This window comes from Halyomorpha halys, unplaced genomic scaffold (genome assembly GCF_000696795.3).
Source record: "Halyomorpha halys isolate HHAL.00 unplaced genomic scaffold, Hhal_1.1 Scaffold14.1, whole genome shotgun sequence".
NCBI lineage: Eukaryota > Metazoa > Arthropoda > Insecta > Hemiptera > Pentatomidae > Halyomorpha > Halyomorpha halys.
In genome coordinates, this window is record NW_027115673.1 from 748,754 (window position 1) to 765,641 (window position 16,888).

The following is a 16,888-nucleotide window of genomic DNA, read 5'->3' on the forward strand; positions in this document are numbered from 1 at the left end:
CAACTTTAATTTTAAATAATTATTATTAAATTAAAATAATCATATTTCTTTATTACTTTTGGACTATATAACTTTCTATTTTATTTATTTTATCCTGTTATTTTACTTACACATTTAATTACCTAAAAATATATTTTATTTCCCACTTTTTTCATCACTTTGTTTTAAATTATTTTTATTTTCATTTCATTTCATCACTAACTAGATTTTCATATGTATTTTATTATTTGTTCTTTCCTCTTACTTAATTTTTACTTTACTTTATCCTTTATCTTCTTATTATACCTAGACTGTAACTGCCTTTCAACACTTTTTATCTGTCAATTCCTCTTTTTCATTATAGTTTTCTCTTTTTTTGTTTTTAGCCCTGATGAAGGCTTGAAATTGTGGCTTACACGTTGTCACTAATAAATAAATTTTTATATATTTGTTTTCTTTACTGATCAAACTATCAACTTTTCCTTGTTTAAAGTTAAATAATTCTTATTTTCTGCTTAGTTACTTTTTTTGTGTGTTTTTATATAAAGTAAACAAAATCAAATTTGTATCAGTTTTATAACTCATATGATTTTTTTTTTTTTTAATGTTAAATTCATACCTGGATACATCCTGCTTTTCCTGTACTCTCCATCCGAGAAGCTACATTGACTGTGTTTCCCCAAATATCGTAATGAGGTTTTCTGGCACCAATGACTCCAGCAGTTATAGGCCCGTGGTTTATACCTATAGTGTGAAATATGCAAATTGGAAAATTTTATAACTACAACCAAATTATTTAAAATTGTAGAGAATATATCTAATTGTTAAAAAATCAACTTCTATTCGAAAGACCGAATAAATGCTTCATACAACAAAAGATATTAAACAATTACAACTAGCAGAGGGTCTATACTTTTTCACGACAAAAACTAACCACAAGTTTGCCAGTTAATGTGACAAAAATTACTTGATCTGCAAAATTGAACTTCTATCACATTAATATAACTTGTCTCCAACCGTTTTTAGTTTTTTTCTGAGAGCTCTACTTATTTAAAAAAAAAATTCCAAATGAGAATAGAACAAAATTTTATTGAAGTTTATCGATTCAAAGCCTAAAAGCTTCTTTGAAAAAGGGGTAAAAAAACATTGTTGGGCATTCTGGGAAATATATTAAAGCTAATAGAAGTTGTTCTGAATGAAATTAAATTGTAAAAGTTTGTTTTCTTTCATTTACCTTGCACCTTATAAATTGAGATTTCATATCTTCCAAACTGATAAAATTTATATACTATTTTATTAAGAAAAACTTCATGAACTTTCTATGTATTTAATATGGTATAATAAGAAAATAACAACAGCATTATTTCAAGATGATTAGTGATTTTTGAAAAAAACAAATAAACATAACTCAAGAGGGATGGACCTTAAATTGTTTGAATAAAGTGAGATCTTGAAAACAATTTTTAGTTGGTTTCTGAACTTCCATCACCATCTTTGGCTATGAGGAATAAAGAACTTATTCAAAGAAATTCATGATGAAAGTTCTACATAAATGTGTTGTAACAGAAGTTCTGTGTAAATAGGAATGTTATCATAGGAATTCTTTGAGAGTATAAGAAAATTAAGAGAAACTGAAACATATTGAAAAAGTTAGAAAAAGATAAAATTGAAAATATTGGTTTATGGAACTGTTTTAAGTTGTAACAAGAACAGAAATTGTGTAAAATGTTTTAATCATGAAAAGTAGTATTACCCATTTTTAAGACAAAGTGGTTGAAACTTTGCTCATTTATGCTTTGCAATGCTTTCTTTAATTCTAAAGCAAACTCAACTAAAAGTCCTAGATGTGCCCACCGCACCTCTGTTGGATCATCAGGCTGTAAAAATAAAACACTATATATTTTTCTTTTATTTAAATATATATGTAATTAAATAATCAATAAATTGCCATTTAGACATTACCTTTACAACTCTTGATGGATTGAGACCGCTTGCAGCCATGTAAGTTGAACCAATAGTCTTTATTTTTATAATATCTTGAAATTTAGGAAGTTCAAGTAACTGAAAAAAATGAAATAACATTTTAGCAATTATTATCAAATAATATGGTATTAATAGGGATATTTTTATTATATATAAACTATTATCTACCTCTATAAGTTTATAAATACAGCTACTTCAAATTTATTTACAGTGTTGAAAATTTGTGTATGAATTTATTTAGTAATAGAGAAGTATCTTCTGGGGGTCTCAAGTTTTTTCTCTCCACTCTTTTTTTTTTTTTCCACAGTTTTTAAGGTCATTTAAAACCTCAACAGCCCCTTATATTAATGATTTTTAATTTGTGTATAAATAGAGTTGTTGTTTGGAGTGTATACATTTTTCCTTCCCCATCGGTTTATACTTTTCAATTTTTTTTTTTTTTAAATATTCTCTTAGTGGGAGAGATCTGTTGCTAATTCTTTTTATAATTATGATTTTTGTGCTTATAAGTACTAATATGAACTGAAGTCTAAGGCAGGGGGATGCACTTGTTTGCCTCTTTTTTAACTTTATAGGAGAGAGAGGAGTATGAATATCTGGAATCCAGCTTCATAAAGCCCTTCTCAATTGCAAGATTTAGCTCTTAGGATATGCTGATGATTTTGATATTGTGGCCAGATCAGAGCAGATTAAAAGATTCTATCCTAGCCCTAGAAAATGCAGCGATGAAACTCGGACTAATAAGTAATGAGGCTAAGACAAAGTACCTAAGAGTTGGAGGGATCGGTTCCATTGAAGTTGGTTGGGCCCTACTGCTTTGGAAGCGTAAATAGCTTTATTTATCATTATATTTAGTTGTCAGGGAGTGTCACGGTAGCAGCATGGTAACGCGCCAGTCTACCAACCCGAAGGTTATAAGATCGAGTCCCTGGCCCTACCCGGGATTTTTTCAAGCATATAAATATGTAATACTCACTCACAACCTCCCCCTGGGCATTTGTGAGGCCCGTAAACCAATGGGTGGCACTTACAAAAATAGGCGTGGGAGTGACGAACCCATTTTATGAAAACCTCGTCATGAGACGAGTGATGTATTTCCTACATACATCGTGTGAGGCCTTGGACCTCTATGGTCTGTCGTGCCAATAATAATAATATTTAGTTGTCAGAGAAAAATACTAGAAATGACATGTCCCCAGAGATCAAGAAAAATATAGCTATGGTTAGCCATTGTTACTTTGGGGTAGCAAAGCAATCTAGAAGGAGATTACTTTCTAACAGGACCAATATTACCCTTTACAAGACCCTAGTTTGCCCATTTTAACCTATGGGTCAGAAGCCCGATCATATAGAAAAACTGAGAATAATTTACATTCGAGAGAAGAATTTTGGAAGACAGCTTTTGGAAAAGAAGAAAGACATGAAACTCGTGAGATTCAGCAAAAATCAGACTGGCACAACTTTAGTGGGCCGGGTACATTGCATGATGATTGATATTGTGACACCCAAGAGGATGCTAGTTGAAAAAAATCATGGGAAGAGACAAGCTGATTGGACAAATGTTAGATGAGAGGATTCGATATTGGTGAATGTACGGCTCCTGCTTGAGATTCAGAACTGGAGAGCTGCAGTAATTGATCACAATAACCTGCTAAGGCTTTTGGAGGAGGTCAAGTCTCAATAATGGGATGTCACACCACATAAGTATGTTTTTCATGGCTTCGATCAAATTTTACTCTTCTGTTTCATCCTTTTATTGCCACTATGATAATACTACTTAGGTAGAATAGAGGTCAATCTCGATAACAAGTGCATGTGAGATTCAAGTAACACTATTTACTTGGATCTGTGAACAATTTATAGCCTGTTTATTATTTTCCTTGTTTGAATAAAAAACAGATGACTACCTATTTCCCATTATTATTTTTTTTTTTTTTTTAATTTTGGTGTGAAATGAAACATTAAGGGACCTACTATATATGTTCTATATATGTTATAATATATGTTCAGTCAGAATGACAGTAAAACCAGAGATGGATGTTCAGATTGATAATGTAAGGGTAATACTGACAAATTACCGATAAAGTTTTGGAATCTGATCATTCAAAATTTGAAGTAGAGGAGGGGGCACTGAGAAAGTGGAGTGGAGACTGCAATTGGTTCCTTCATATTATGCGTTTCTCTTTGTTTTTTTAAGGCAAAGGGAAAACAAGCTTTTTGTTGGTTACAAATTAAAACATTACATTACATCAGATGTTCTCTATCCCATTTATAAATAAGCCTCAGCTGTACTGATAGTATAGGTCGATTCAGGTCAGTTATCAGTGATATGTGAGTTGAGTGATATTCCAGTCAGTTTTGTTTATTGAATATTGACAGTCATTCCGAGTAACCCTTCAGGGGTTCAATGACAGTAGTTTTCACTGACATAAGTAGAAGGATTGGTTGAAAAAGATAATTATAACCCTTGTCAGATCATGTGTGGACAAAAATTGGCCATAGTTCATATGCCTGGACCATGAATAAATACTTTGGAAATTTATTTAAAAAAAAATAAAATAAAATTTATACTTACTGCATCAAAGTCTGAAATGACCTCATTCAAAAACCTCAGACATTCAAGGCCTTGATTGTTAACAGTTTCTTCTGAGTAGAAATCTAAAATAAAATAAAAAAAATTGTAACTATAAAAGTATACTACAGTTTGAGTTGTATAGCATGTTGATTTCTCTTTTAGGTATTTAGTAAATTTACTGTCTACTAGAAGATAACGTGTAGTTACCATTATTACCTACAAGTTATCTCTTGCAATGAAAAGTAATTTTATTTTGGGACATATCGTTCCCTTATTTATAAATTTAAAAAAAATCTTGTTACTCATACATCTTGCTGTGATTTGAAGTAAATTGATTATTGATGAGATGGAGAAATAATTTATTTTTAAAAGAGGTTAATGAAGAGATTTTAAGGATGGATGTGTCTAAGGAATTGCAGAACGAGATAGCACAGATAAAGAAGTATTATCTGAAGGAAACCATTCTATGAGTCCTTCTCATATACAAGTTTGAGGGTTGGGATTTCGAATTTAAGGAGTGGTCGGTCAGAAGAAAACAGGTAAAAAAATCATGGATGTAGGCAGGCTGTTTAGTCTTAAAGGCTCTTAAGTGATACAAACCAAGGAAGTATTTCTGATGGAAAAGAGAGTGAAGCCATTTTATTTTGGCGTACCAACTGGAGACAAGGAAGTGTCAAGGGATCCCAGAGATGAATCTTATTAAAAAAATTGTTTATCTCTTCAATCTCATCTCTTGTCTACCTGACAATCCACCAAGCAGCCATAATAAAAATGGGAGAAAATGAGTGAGGTAACTAGAAGTTAATAGGTTTCGATGGTATAGAATCACAGAGTCTTAGGAAATGTTTAAGGAAATCGATGTATTTTTGGAGGAATTTGGGAATATATTTTATTTTTCTATGTTAAATCTGCTAGATCTGCAGCAATAAAAATTAATAGTGTTGATTTATTATGAATTATTAGTACCAAATCAAACCATTAATGCAGATGTTTTTTACAGTGAACAACTTTGTACACTTTTGTTGAACAAAACTTAGAATTGATTAAAAAATGACCCCCCCCCCTCATTAGGTGAATATCAAGAACCACTTGACTGTGTACAGCTCAAATAACACTAAAAAAAATTAATCAATGGAATTGAGAACTTTTGCTGCATCCTGCTTACTCTCTAGATATTGAAACTGGATATTAATATATCATTATTTAAATTTTAAATTGTGTTTTATTTATAATATTTAAAACTTTCTCAAAAATGCATCAGAACTTTTGGATTCACCTGATATCTTTATTAAGAAGAAATAGTAATTGATAGAGATATGAATTGGCTTATCATTTATTACTCACCTGAGAAATTAGGCATTGAAGCAAATAACACTCCAACTTCAGCATAGCTCTGAGAATATAACTCCTCGTGCTGGCGTTTTCTGTTACCTAAGAAGTGAACTGCAACATGAGGGGGTAATATATTGTACACTAGAGCCTCATTCCTCCTTCCCATATCGCTGGCTCGTTCACGCTGTTCTTCCGCTTCCGTCTTCCATAGGAACAGTACCCGAGAGGCACATTCCATCTGTAAAATACTCAGTTTAATTTGAATACTGACTTGTTATATTCTTCCAATCTCTTTTTCCTTCAGGTTATATTTATAACATTTGCTTATCATCTAAACTAAATTTTGCTATTTTTTTATTTAAAAATAATTACTTTAATTTTAATAATGACTTTTGAATAATTTTGTCTGATTATTATAATTCATTAAGTAATTGATACTAAGTGTTTATTTCAATAATTATAAGATTTAAACAATGTGATTTATTTAATTTGAATTATTATTTATTATTTTTTTTTTGTTGAGAGAGGCAGAGTGGATTAAGATTGGTTTCGTGAACATTCATTGAGTTTTCGACATTGTTAATTCTAAATTTATAGTAGATCAAAATTTTGTTTGAGTGTAAAAATTTTAAATTGAATGATGAATTAAACTTGTCTTTTGTAACTTAGACAAAAGAAATGCTAGATGAGTCTCAGTGATCAAATGTACCCTAGGAGATAATAGCACCAAAAAATACTATGGTGTGATGTGAGGAAAAGACAAAATGAAACAGAACAATATTAAAAAAAAAAGCATTAAAACTGTTCAACTTACATGTCTCATCAGCACCATCAATCCAATACAAATCATCCCAAGCATAACAGAAACTGTGTATTTTCCTGGTGTGATTCTGAAATTTTATCATTGTATATTTAATATTATTAATTTTTTGTATTAGAAAAGAAATGTATTATTGAAATTGGTTATCATCTGACTCAGTATACCTGTTTGGATCGGCCACGAATGATATATCTTCACAGTCAAGAGCCTTCCTCATAAGATAAAGGTTTCCAAATGTGTGTGTATCAACTATTACAAATAATAATGCTGCCTTCATGATATGAGAAAGTTGAACTGGTAATGCTGCTGCTACCTGTTAAAAAAAAATCTAGATGCAACAGCAAACAAAAACATTAAATGAAAATAAGGGAAAGAAATGTCTATTATAGAATAATCTTAAATGAAAGACTTGATTGACCGTGTGCAACTAATAAATTTTCAATTGGAAATAAATTTTTATATATGATGGATTAACTAGTTGTAAATGAGTTTCTAATTAAAAAAATTGTGAAATGATATTCCCTCATTACAAGAAAAGTTTACATAGTAGATTCAAGCTTGAAAATATATTTCTATTTTTTTTTTATTTTGCTGGTATTCCCAAATAACTGAAACTTTATTTTTCTAAATGAAAAAAAGATATCTGGAGTATAGGGAAATACAGATTTGCTAATGTGATATCTACACAAAATAGCTTCTTCTGTCATCTATCTTTTGTTTCAAACTGTTTGTATAACGATAATGAATGCGAGAAATCTGGACAATTAGTTGAAAAAAATTTTTTTTTAATAATCTACTGTAGTAAATTTTTAAAAAAATTGATTGTTTATTACCAGAACAAGTACTGCCATGTGTGAGAAATAAGACGGGTATAAGCAAGCTTCACCGGGGTCATCACTCATTGAACAGTTGGATGTTTTACTGCCTACTACGATACATGAAGTCTACAAAAGATAGTGAAATAATAATATAAATATAGTAATTCATATAAAAGTATTTAGATATATATGATTTACAAAATAATGTTACATATATTTATCAACTAAATAAATATTATTTGTCATAAAAAATAATTATGGAAGATCGTTTAAATCATCATTATTCAATACAATATAAAAATATAATTTTTCACTTCCATTTTTAGGATAATAAAGCTTATTGTATTATAGCATTTGTGATGCCTAAATTTAAATTATTGATGAAAATAATTATAATGATGACATTTTATGAATCTCACTCTTATTTTTATAATTTGTTTATCGGCATTATTTCAGCCCATTATGGACTTTCTAGTTTAATACATTATTATTTATAAATACTTGAAAAGTTGTTACCAAAATTTTATTATTAACTAATCCTGTTATTACTAGATGGTGTTATGCCTATCATTTATCTATTTATTACTGTTAAATAGACGGTTGAGGATAAGTAGACAAACTACAAAAATTATATTTTAAAGTTATGAATACCGAAATACATTAGAATGAATACTGTATTACCTGCAAAAGTAGCAAAAGCTTATTTCAAAACCTTGCTTGTAGAGTGCAAAATACAACATGTGAAAGGGGGACAAAATTACAATTTTGTTTAGAGTGGGCACGATTTTTTTTGTCTGAGAATTGAAGGAGAAAAAAAGGATATTGTCGGCCTTTTGATTTAGTTCATAGGTTTGTGTAAGTTTAAATTAACGTTTTCTCCTTATGTCGTATTTCGGACTTACGCTACTCATTGCGATTCTCAAAAGGTGAAATATAAAGGTAACAGATTCAGGTAAAGGAATACCTCAAATTATAGTTTGGGACGTTGAAACAATTTTGATACTAATTTATAGTTTCAGTTCCACCTGCATAAGATGGTTTAGACATACATGAAACAAATTATATATACTCGTACTGAATCTGATTGCTTCCTAAATGATTCAAAAGTAATTTACTAAAACGTTGTTACTTAACAAATTGAAAAAAATAACTTAAATTTTTAATGTTTTTCACACAATAATAATTTAAGTTTTCAATTATGAGGATGTTATAAATAAAATAATAAACTTCAAACTGATTCTACTAGGACTTATTTGTTCAATGATATCTGTTCAGAATACGTAAGTTTTGTTACTTACCATATCAATAAAATTTGCAAAATTAATCACAAGTATGAATACAACAGCTAAAAGACGTCTCATGATGACTGAATAATTCATAATTTTGCTGATATACAACAGCTGCTCAGGAAAGACCTTTAAAAAAAATATTATAAATTTATTTTAAAATATAAATGTTAGTTTTCTAATACAAATTACAAGTAATAATATAATAATTAAAAGAAACCTGTACAATCATTATTCATGAAGGGTCAGGGTTTCAATATTTTGTAAGGACTCCTTTGTAAGTTTCCAAAACATGGTTGTACAAGGAGGTGAAATGTCCAAGATCATGCTCAACTGTCAGGTTTTTCCCACAATTAAGAGCACTCTATAGAGGCTGGATATGTCCCAGGAGGGCTGACTCACCACTGATTTAACAAAATAAATGTTAGCTGCCACAGCCAGATTCAAACCTTGGTCTGGGAGAAGTTGCACAGGGCCTTACTCACTGAGCTACCCCACTCCTTAGCTAATAATAATAAATACAAATAAATTCATGTGATTTGTGTGATATTGAACTCCAAGAACTAATAAATAAATTTATGTATCCAGGAACAATTATAAGCAAAGGTGGCAAAATAGACTTGGTGGTTTTGAATGAGTTGATGAAGGGCAATTGAGTACACATACTTATTTTTTTGTACTTGTGTCTTTGAAAAAAAAAAGAATAGTAAATGTACTATTTTTTTTTTTATAAGATACTTTCAAATCTTTCCCCTCCCCAAAAAATCTATATTTTATCTTGTTTTTAATGCATAAATATATAATATACCTAGTGAAGAGAAAATTAAATAGCCGGTATATGTATATATGTATATATATATTTGTAAATGCCTTCTTCTTTGCTCCAGGAGGTAAGAAAAAAAGAAAAAAAAAAAACCTAGTGAAGAATAGTCAGTAAGACCAAGAGGAACTGAGTCAGTTATGACGTCATTAGGATTTGGGGAGTGTGATCAACATGTGACATCCTATGGAATAGCTGTTTTAGGCACGTCTGCAGAATGGATGACATGATAAAGAAAAAAATGTACTTGGAGCTATTAAAAAACAAACCATAATAAAACTACATATATAAATAGTTGACTGTATAATTCAAAATTTGAAGAAGATGTTCAGGATTGGGGTCAAAAAGAACAATATAGTTTTCAACTATTTATCATCCCTAATTATGGGATGGTTTATTCCTATTTATTATGGTTCCAGGTTCATTCCTCTTTTATGCAGTACATCTTCATGGGTTCTCTCCTTTATTATCCTATTTATGGGTAGTAAATAGTTGAAAACTATTTTGTTTCTTTTTGTCTGCAACCCTGACCATCTTCTTCATATCATAATAAAACTAGTTAAAAAAAAAGATGCAAGTAGGTCTACTTACATTTGGAAAGGCCTCAGCTATTGTGAAGAGGGTAATTATAATAAGAAACCATGAACTGATTCCTACTGACATGATGCTTGTGGAGTCACTGGAAATAAAAATGGTGTATCCATTAGTATTAAGACAAAATAATGTATTCTAATTTAATATCTTAACAAATAAAATGAGGTGTTTATGCATTGTAAAATATCTTGGTCCACTTTATAGATTACTTGAAAAATATTATTAGCAAGAGTTTAGTTCTGATGATGGTAATTATAACCTGACGTGAACATATTATATCAAGTGATTTTTTTTTTAATAATAAAGTTTAAAAATTATAAAATGTAAAATGAATGTTCGAGTTTATCATGCCTTATTGATATATTCATTAAGGCTTCCTACAAAGCTACATAGTGAAGAAGATATTGTGTATTTACTTGGGTAATATAAATGCCTGTGCAATTGATGTGAGTATGATGACTAGAGGGCAGCCTATCAGAGATATACTGCTGAAGGATTCGGTATTGTGAGTGTAGTTATATTCTCTCTGCTTATCCTTAAAAGATCTCGTTACAAGTGATGTATGCTTCACCAAATCCCTGTATGACAATGTAACAATTAAAAAACAATCGTTATGAAAACTTTAATGTTTTCTACCTATAATTTGTTTTGTTTTTATTAGTGATAATTGAGAAGGTGGCTACAAGAAGAGTCTAAATCCTCATATTGCATTTCAGAAACTGACATTAAAACGTTTTACATCAGCGAAGTATGAATTGTTCTGTAATTATTTCTTTGGAATAGTTTTCTTGTTCTTTTTTAATATTGAATTTTTCACCAGAGCAGTAGGTTTTCTTAACCTAAATTATAAAGCCTTCTTCTAACTCGCATTTTCCAGGTTCATTCCTCTTTCATGCAGTATCCCTTCAAGGATTCTCTCCATTTCATTGTTCAAAGTTTACCTGGGTCTGGCTTATCCTCTTCTCTCATATATTTCCCACAACTGTACCTCCCTTGGTAATCTTCCTTCAGACATTATTTTTAAATGTCCATGCCACTTTAGATGTACTTCCTCAATCTCTTCTAGAATATTTCTTCCATCATTTCCCTTCCTGTTTCTGCTCCGTATGTCTTAAGGCTCAATATAATACTTTTATGTATATATCTTTTGATATTTTAAATAGTATTTTTACTACATATTATTGCATAGAGTATTAATATATTTTTTTTTTTTTCCCCTACGCCACAGGAAGTCGGCTATTACGCCATTTTCCTTCTCGCAGCCCAATACAATTTTATTCGTCCTCTTAGTTCGTCCGTATCTCGCTCAACATCCACCAGACCAACACACGCCAAAAGATGGTCCCCATCCTTATTATTAAGAGTATTAATATAACTTTTTTTACTATCTGAAATCCTACTTTTTGTTTCCATGTTGCAGAAACCGTTTGATAAAAAAAATGCAGCAAATGCCGTTAAAATGTTGAACTATTTTATGCACCTCACCCGGATTTAATTCAATTCTGTGTCATTATTGGATGACATAAATTCTTTCAGTATTAATAACCAAACCGTTTTGCTTATATTTCTCTTGTAAACCTTCCGAACATATAACCAGTATCTTCTGTATTCTAGGAAATGAAAACTTAGTCATCTGCAAATGACAAGTTGTTAAGGAACACATCTTGTTTCAATTGAAACCCCCTTGGGTTTACACTTTTTCCTCCTACTTTCAAACAAATTTCAAGCTGAATCTTGAACAGGGAGGGAGATGCACTGTATTCCTGTAGATAGCCTTTACTTGTAAAAGGTTCTAATAGGTAAGGTCCAACTTTTATTTGGTTGATGTTCTCTTTATAATAATAATATAATAATACAATAGCATAGCTAGAAACATTATTCACCACTGCCTTTCCCTCTCTGATTCTCATTTCCATGAACTAACGTACACCGCATTAAACGAATACTCTTAACTAATAATTTTCCCCCATATAATAATAATTATGTGAACTGCTATGACGAAGGGTCATGGGTTCAGTACTTTGTAAGGAAGCACTGTTTTTAGAACAACGTCTATGCAAGGAGGTGATTTTTTCAAGATCACATTCAACCACCAGATTTAAGGGTAATTCACTTTATGAGGCTGGATGGACCCTAGGAGGGCTCCAGAATCTACAGGGGTAACTTACTTTCATACGCTTTCCCTAAATGATAAATATCAATTCAATATTCCGGAAAATGGCTTAATTTTTTTTAGTTAACATATGAAAAATTTGAGATCATCTCAATGTAAATCCACATTGGTCATCTGAAACTTTGAATTCATATTCTCAGTGGTCTCTTTTGATTTTACTAAGAACTTTTACAAAGAGGTTGGTAACACAGACTCCTCTGTAATTTTTGGATTTTTTATAAAAAGGCTGCCTCGTTGAAAATCAAAAATTCCGAAGATATGATTCATGGATTTGATTATATTAATGTTTGAATGACAATCCCTCAAAACACATATTTGGTGTGTGGAACCTTCTTGCACCCACCTCCTCAATCTATTTTGAATTAAGGTAAAGTTGAGCATAGTTATGCATGCCTTGTGCATGAAATAAATATGAAATTAAACGGTTCACTAACCTGTGCCCATCTCTATTCATGAGATCTTTTCTCAGCCTCTGTTTGAAATCTTCCGAATCTTTCCTACCTGTCCTTCCGCCGTTGTCCTCAACTGGCGTTATCACTCCCTGAACAAATCATATATGATTGATCCTCAATCCTCCAAGTCAAGGTCAACATTTTTTTAATAAATACTTCTATAAGATACCAATGAAATGTTTATAAAATTTAGTAATTATCTCTCTTATAAAAATTCAAGTATTTGATAAAAATTACTTACTAACATTTTGAAAACTTACTTCTTTATCTTCAAAAAATTCTTCTAGGTCTTTATCACTGTTGAGATCTCTCATATCACTTTGACCTTTATACTGAAACATAAAACAAGAAATTTTATAAACTATATTAGATGTACATTGAATATATAAATATACAAATTGATTAGTTGGATTTTTCTTCAATAGTCTTGAAATAGCAATTTTAGTTTAACTGTAATAAAAATAGTTCAAATATAGTTGGTAATTTTGTGCCAATATTTATGGCAATCTATTTAATTTCTTTTTAGAGATTTTCTTCTACATAACGATAAAAAATGGAGGTTTCTTCATTAAAGTTTTAATAAATATATTATACAATATACTAGTGGGGAATCCCTTAAGCACCTTCTCCCTCTATCTCTCCCTATCCCTTTACCCTTTCCCACTACTTCTCCCCCTCTTCCTCAGTATAATATTTATTCATTGACCCATTAAATTATTATTTATTTAATAACAACACAGTTTCATTTGATCCTATATTCCCAACATAGTTTATTTCCTCTCCGACGTTTCAGCCCTTAGGACATTATCAAGGAGACAATTTAAAGTTTGTATATTATTAACATATAATTCCCTCACACATAACATTAATATACACTGGTTAAATGCCCAAGACAATAATCTATGCAATTAATCTGCATCGGAAAAAATATTTCAGTGAATATGACAAACAATTAAAATAAATCAATTATAAGTTATGTTAGAAAAAATATTAGTGTTATGTGTGAGGGAATTATATGTTAATAATATGAAAATTTTAGGTTGATAATGGCCTAAGAGTCAAAACTTTGGAAAGGAAATAAACTATGTTGGCAGTAAAGGATTAAATGAAATTGTTTTGTTGATATAATTTTGAAATGGACACAGGACAGTAGCTCTACTTTACCATACTGTACTATACTGATGACATTCAGCTTTTGCTATACAAAATTCTCTTATTAATAAATAAAGTGCTACCTCTAAAAAGGATCTAACTACGAAATTAAAAAAAAAAAAAAAATTCAGTGTAAAAAGCTGACCAAATCAGACAGTTGCTAGGAATGAAAACAGCAATGTATATACATGTCAGTAATTATATTACAGATTTCTGTATTGCAGGTGTTGTAGATCCCCTGTCCTATGTATATTTCTAATTAACATCAGTAAAAAAAATATTATTAATAGTAATAGTAAAAAATAGTATTGCTGGTTCTGTAAAGTCTCTTTCCCATGTCTATTTCATGTTTTCTAAATTTAAAAAATTATAATTAAAGCATTAATAATTAAAATGATGATTTTGAAGATAAGGGGTCATAAATAATTAATAAATTAAAAATTAAAATTAATAAATATTATGTTTAAAGAGGGGGAGCTAAAGAAGAGGAATAGGTAAGGGGTGAGATAGAATGAGAATTGAAGAGGGTGCCTAAAATCATCCTCAGAATGGGCTACCCACTCATTATTAAATACATTTTGGTTGCTAACAGGATTATTAATCTATATTTAAACTATAGATTATGATAGGATTAACTAAAGTATATTTAAACTATGGGTAAGTTACCAAACGAAGGGCTAAATTCCATCTATGGAATCAACAATATATTGAATTACAAGCTATCCATCAGCAATGGACAGCACTCAAGTCAAGCTATTACTAGTTATTACTATTCTTGATAAATACTCACGGGTATAATTGTCCTCACTATGAAGAATGTTTTGATTCCTGCCATTCTAAGTGTTTCCTCTCTCTTCTCGCCATAGGCAGGTTCCACTTCAAACTCTCCATTAAGGAAACTCAGGGTTTTTTCTGATATATGTACCCTCCTATAACAAAAATAAGTAATTAGAAATCTTCAGGTTTTAGTTTTCATAAAGCTCTGTAAAATGGGCAGAAATGTTGGAAACTAATAAATAGTTTTTTACTGTTCCGTACCTTTATTGACCGTAACTCGTACTATCTTCCTTCAAAAATAAATATTTATTTTTAGAGCTTTCTCAATTTATTTCTGCACATATTTATGAAGGATCCGATAGAAACAAGGTTTCACAAATTGGGATTGAGATTTTTAGTAGTTTACTGGATTCCCTGTTCTACCTCTATTTATTTTAAAATAATTACAAATATAAAATAAAAACAGTATTTCCCACCACTAAACTTCCATAAACTCCTGTAACCCTTTTGCCTCTAAAACCTCTGAACATGCTTTAAACTTCAACCATACATCAATTCTTGCTACTGCCCAACCATAAAATCACCTCATTTTGGAATCCATTCATACCAATTTACAGCAGAAATCTATCAATCATAAAGTTGATAAAGACTTTATCTCTCTGACCTATTGACATATCTTAAGCCTCATCAGACCTCCATAATTTTTCTCAATTTATTTTACTCAATTTTCTGCATTTCAGAAGTTAAATATCCTACCATATCTTTTATCTGTTTTTTATCTCATATTTATCACTCTTTTTTACATTTATTACTTTATATTTACTATCCATCCTTCATCTTTCATATTTATATATTTTGTTGGTATTGTATATTCATCTGTTATTTCCAGCTAATACTTTCTTTTATTATTTTATGATTAATGTATTTATTTTATAATTTATACACCTTTCTTTCTCTATTCAATTTTGTATGTTTGGTTTTCTTCACCACATTATATTTATTTCATTCATTCTTTTAGTTTTATTTCTTTTCTTTTTTTTATCCATGTATATTTTTTATATAATTTTCCCCCTTATTGTGTATATTATCATTTGATGTTTTCCTATTATTAGTATTTTATTAAATTTCCTAATATTATCTTAACTATAACATTATTTTATATATTTTTCCTTTCAAATGTAACGTATTAGTTAACTGACAATCCTCCATTATTCTTCTTTAATTTACTTTGTTCATTTTTATATAAATTTTCTCATAATAATAATAATAATTTATATATTTTTTTATGGGGCAACCTCTGTACAAATATAGTTAGTCTGTGAAATACATGATATCGATAATCAATTGTAGTAATTTTTCAAAAATGATGAGTTACAGATCGTTTATATAAACTAATAACAAACAATATACCCAAGCTGGGCTATCAACATTCGTTAGAATAAAGCAGTAAAATAAAAAAGTCACTTCATATTTAATAATATTAAAAAACAAAACAAAAACTATACCTGCTATTGGGACGATAGGTGTCCAGCTCTAAGGAAAAGGTTTTGTGTTACACATATAAAAAGGAGTTTAAGATCCAATCCTGAGGGTACAGACAGAAATTCATACAACTGATTTCGGCAAATATTGCTTAGCTTCGACATGTATCGGATTCGGTTCTCATGATACGTCGGGCAATTTGTTAAAAAATGGAAAGAATCCTCCAGGGCCATTCCATCACAAGACAAAGCTTCTGAGGGTCCAAAGTATATTTGTGTGGACCAACATTTAGAGTAATTGCATATTTAACGGAAAGTCGTAGTTGGGCAATTATTCTCATGTGAGTTATAGGACAACTAATTTTTAGGTAGCTTTGAGGAGCATCCGTTTTAATGAAGATCCTACCGTATCACGGGTTATAGATCGATTCTCGTAATAACAAGAGGTCTTTATCCTTGACGGATTCCCTGTCTCTATCCGAGATCTCCCCCATTATATTTTTGATACTTTCCGGATCATTAAGTAGTATCGGGTCAAACATTCCGAAGCTCTCCAATATTTTTCTTATCTGCATTACCCAATTATATTGCAGACTCAAACGGTTGTTACTGTCTAGCTGCAGTAGCTTTAAATAACATTGTTTCA

General features: G+C 30.3%; 1 protein-coding gene across 2 annotated transcripts in view; it reads right to left on the reverse strand.

The window, feature by feature from the left end:
• The window catches only part of Ac3 (Adenylate cyclase 3), a 362,561-nt gene that overhangs the window by 8,938 nt on the left and 336,735 nt on the right, over nt 1–16,888 (reverse strand). The window contains exons 7-20 of one of the 2 annotated variants that reach the window (XM_067052691.1): nt 14,775–14,913; nt 13,093–13,164; nt 12,815–12,921; nt 10,624–10,785; nt 10,205–10,292; nt 8,806–8,922; nt 7,523–7,633; nt 6,854–7,002; nt 6,684–6,759; nt 5,882–6,107; nt 4,538–4,620; nt 1,942–2,040; nt 1,733–1,856; nt 599–723 (exon numbers count right to left, since the gene is read on the reverse strand). In XM_067052691.1, the coding sequence (XP_066908792.1) occupies nt 599–723; nt 1,733–1,856; nt 1,942–2,040; nt 4,538–4,620; nt 5,882–6,107; nt 6,684–6,759; nt 6,854–7,002; nt 7,523–7,633; nt 8,806–8,922; nt 10,205–10,292; nt 10,624–10,785; nt 12,815–12,921; nt 13,093–13,164; nt 14,775–14,913 (1,678 nt within the window). Of the gene's footprint in view, nt 1–598; nt 724–1,732; nt 1,857–1,941; nt 2,041–4,537; nt 4,621–5,881; nt 6,108–6,683; nt 6,760–6,853; nt 7,003–7,522; nt 7,634–8,805; nt 8,923–10,204; nt 10,293–10,623; nt 10,786–12,814; nt 12,922–13,077; nt 13,165–14,774; nt 14,914–16,888 lie in introns of both variants that reach the window. The other variant, XM_067052690.1, reaches the window with a different exon arrangement.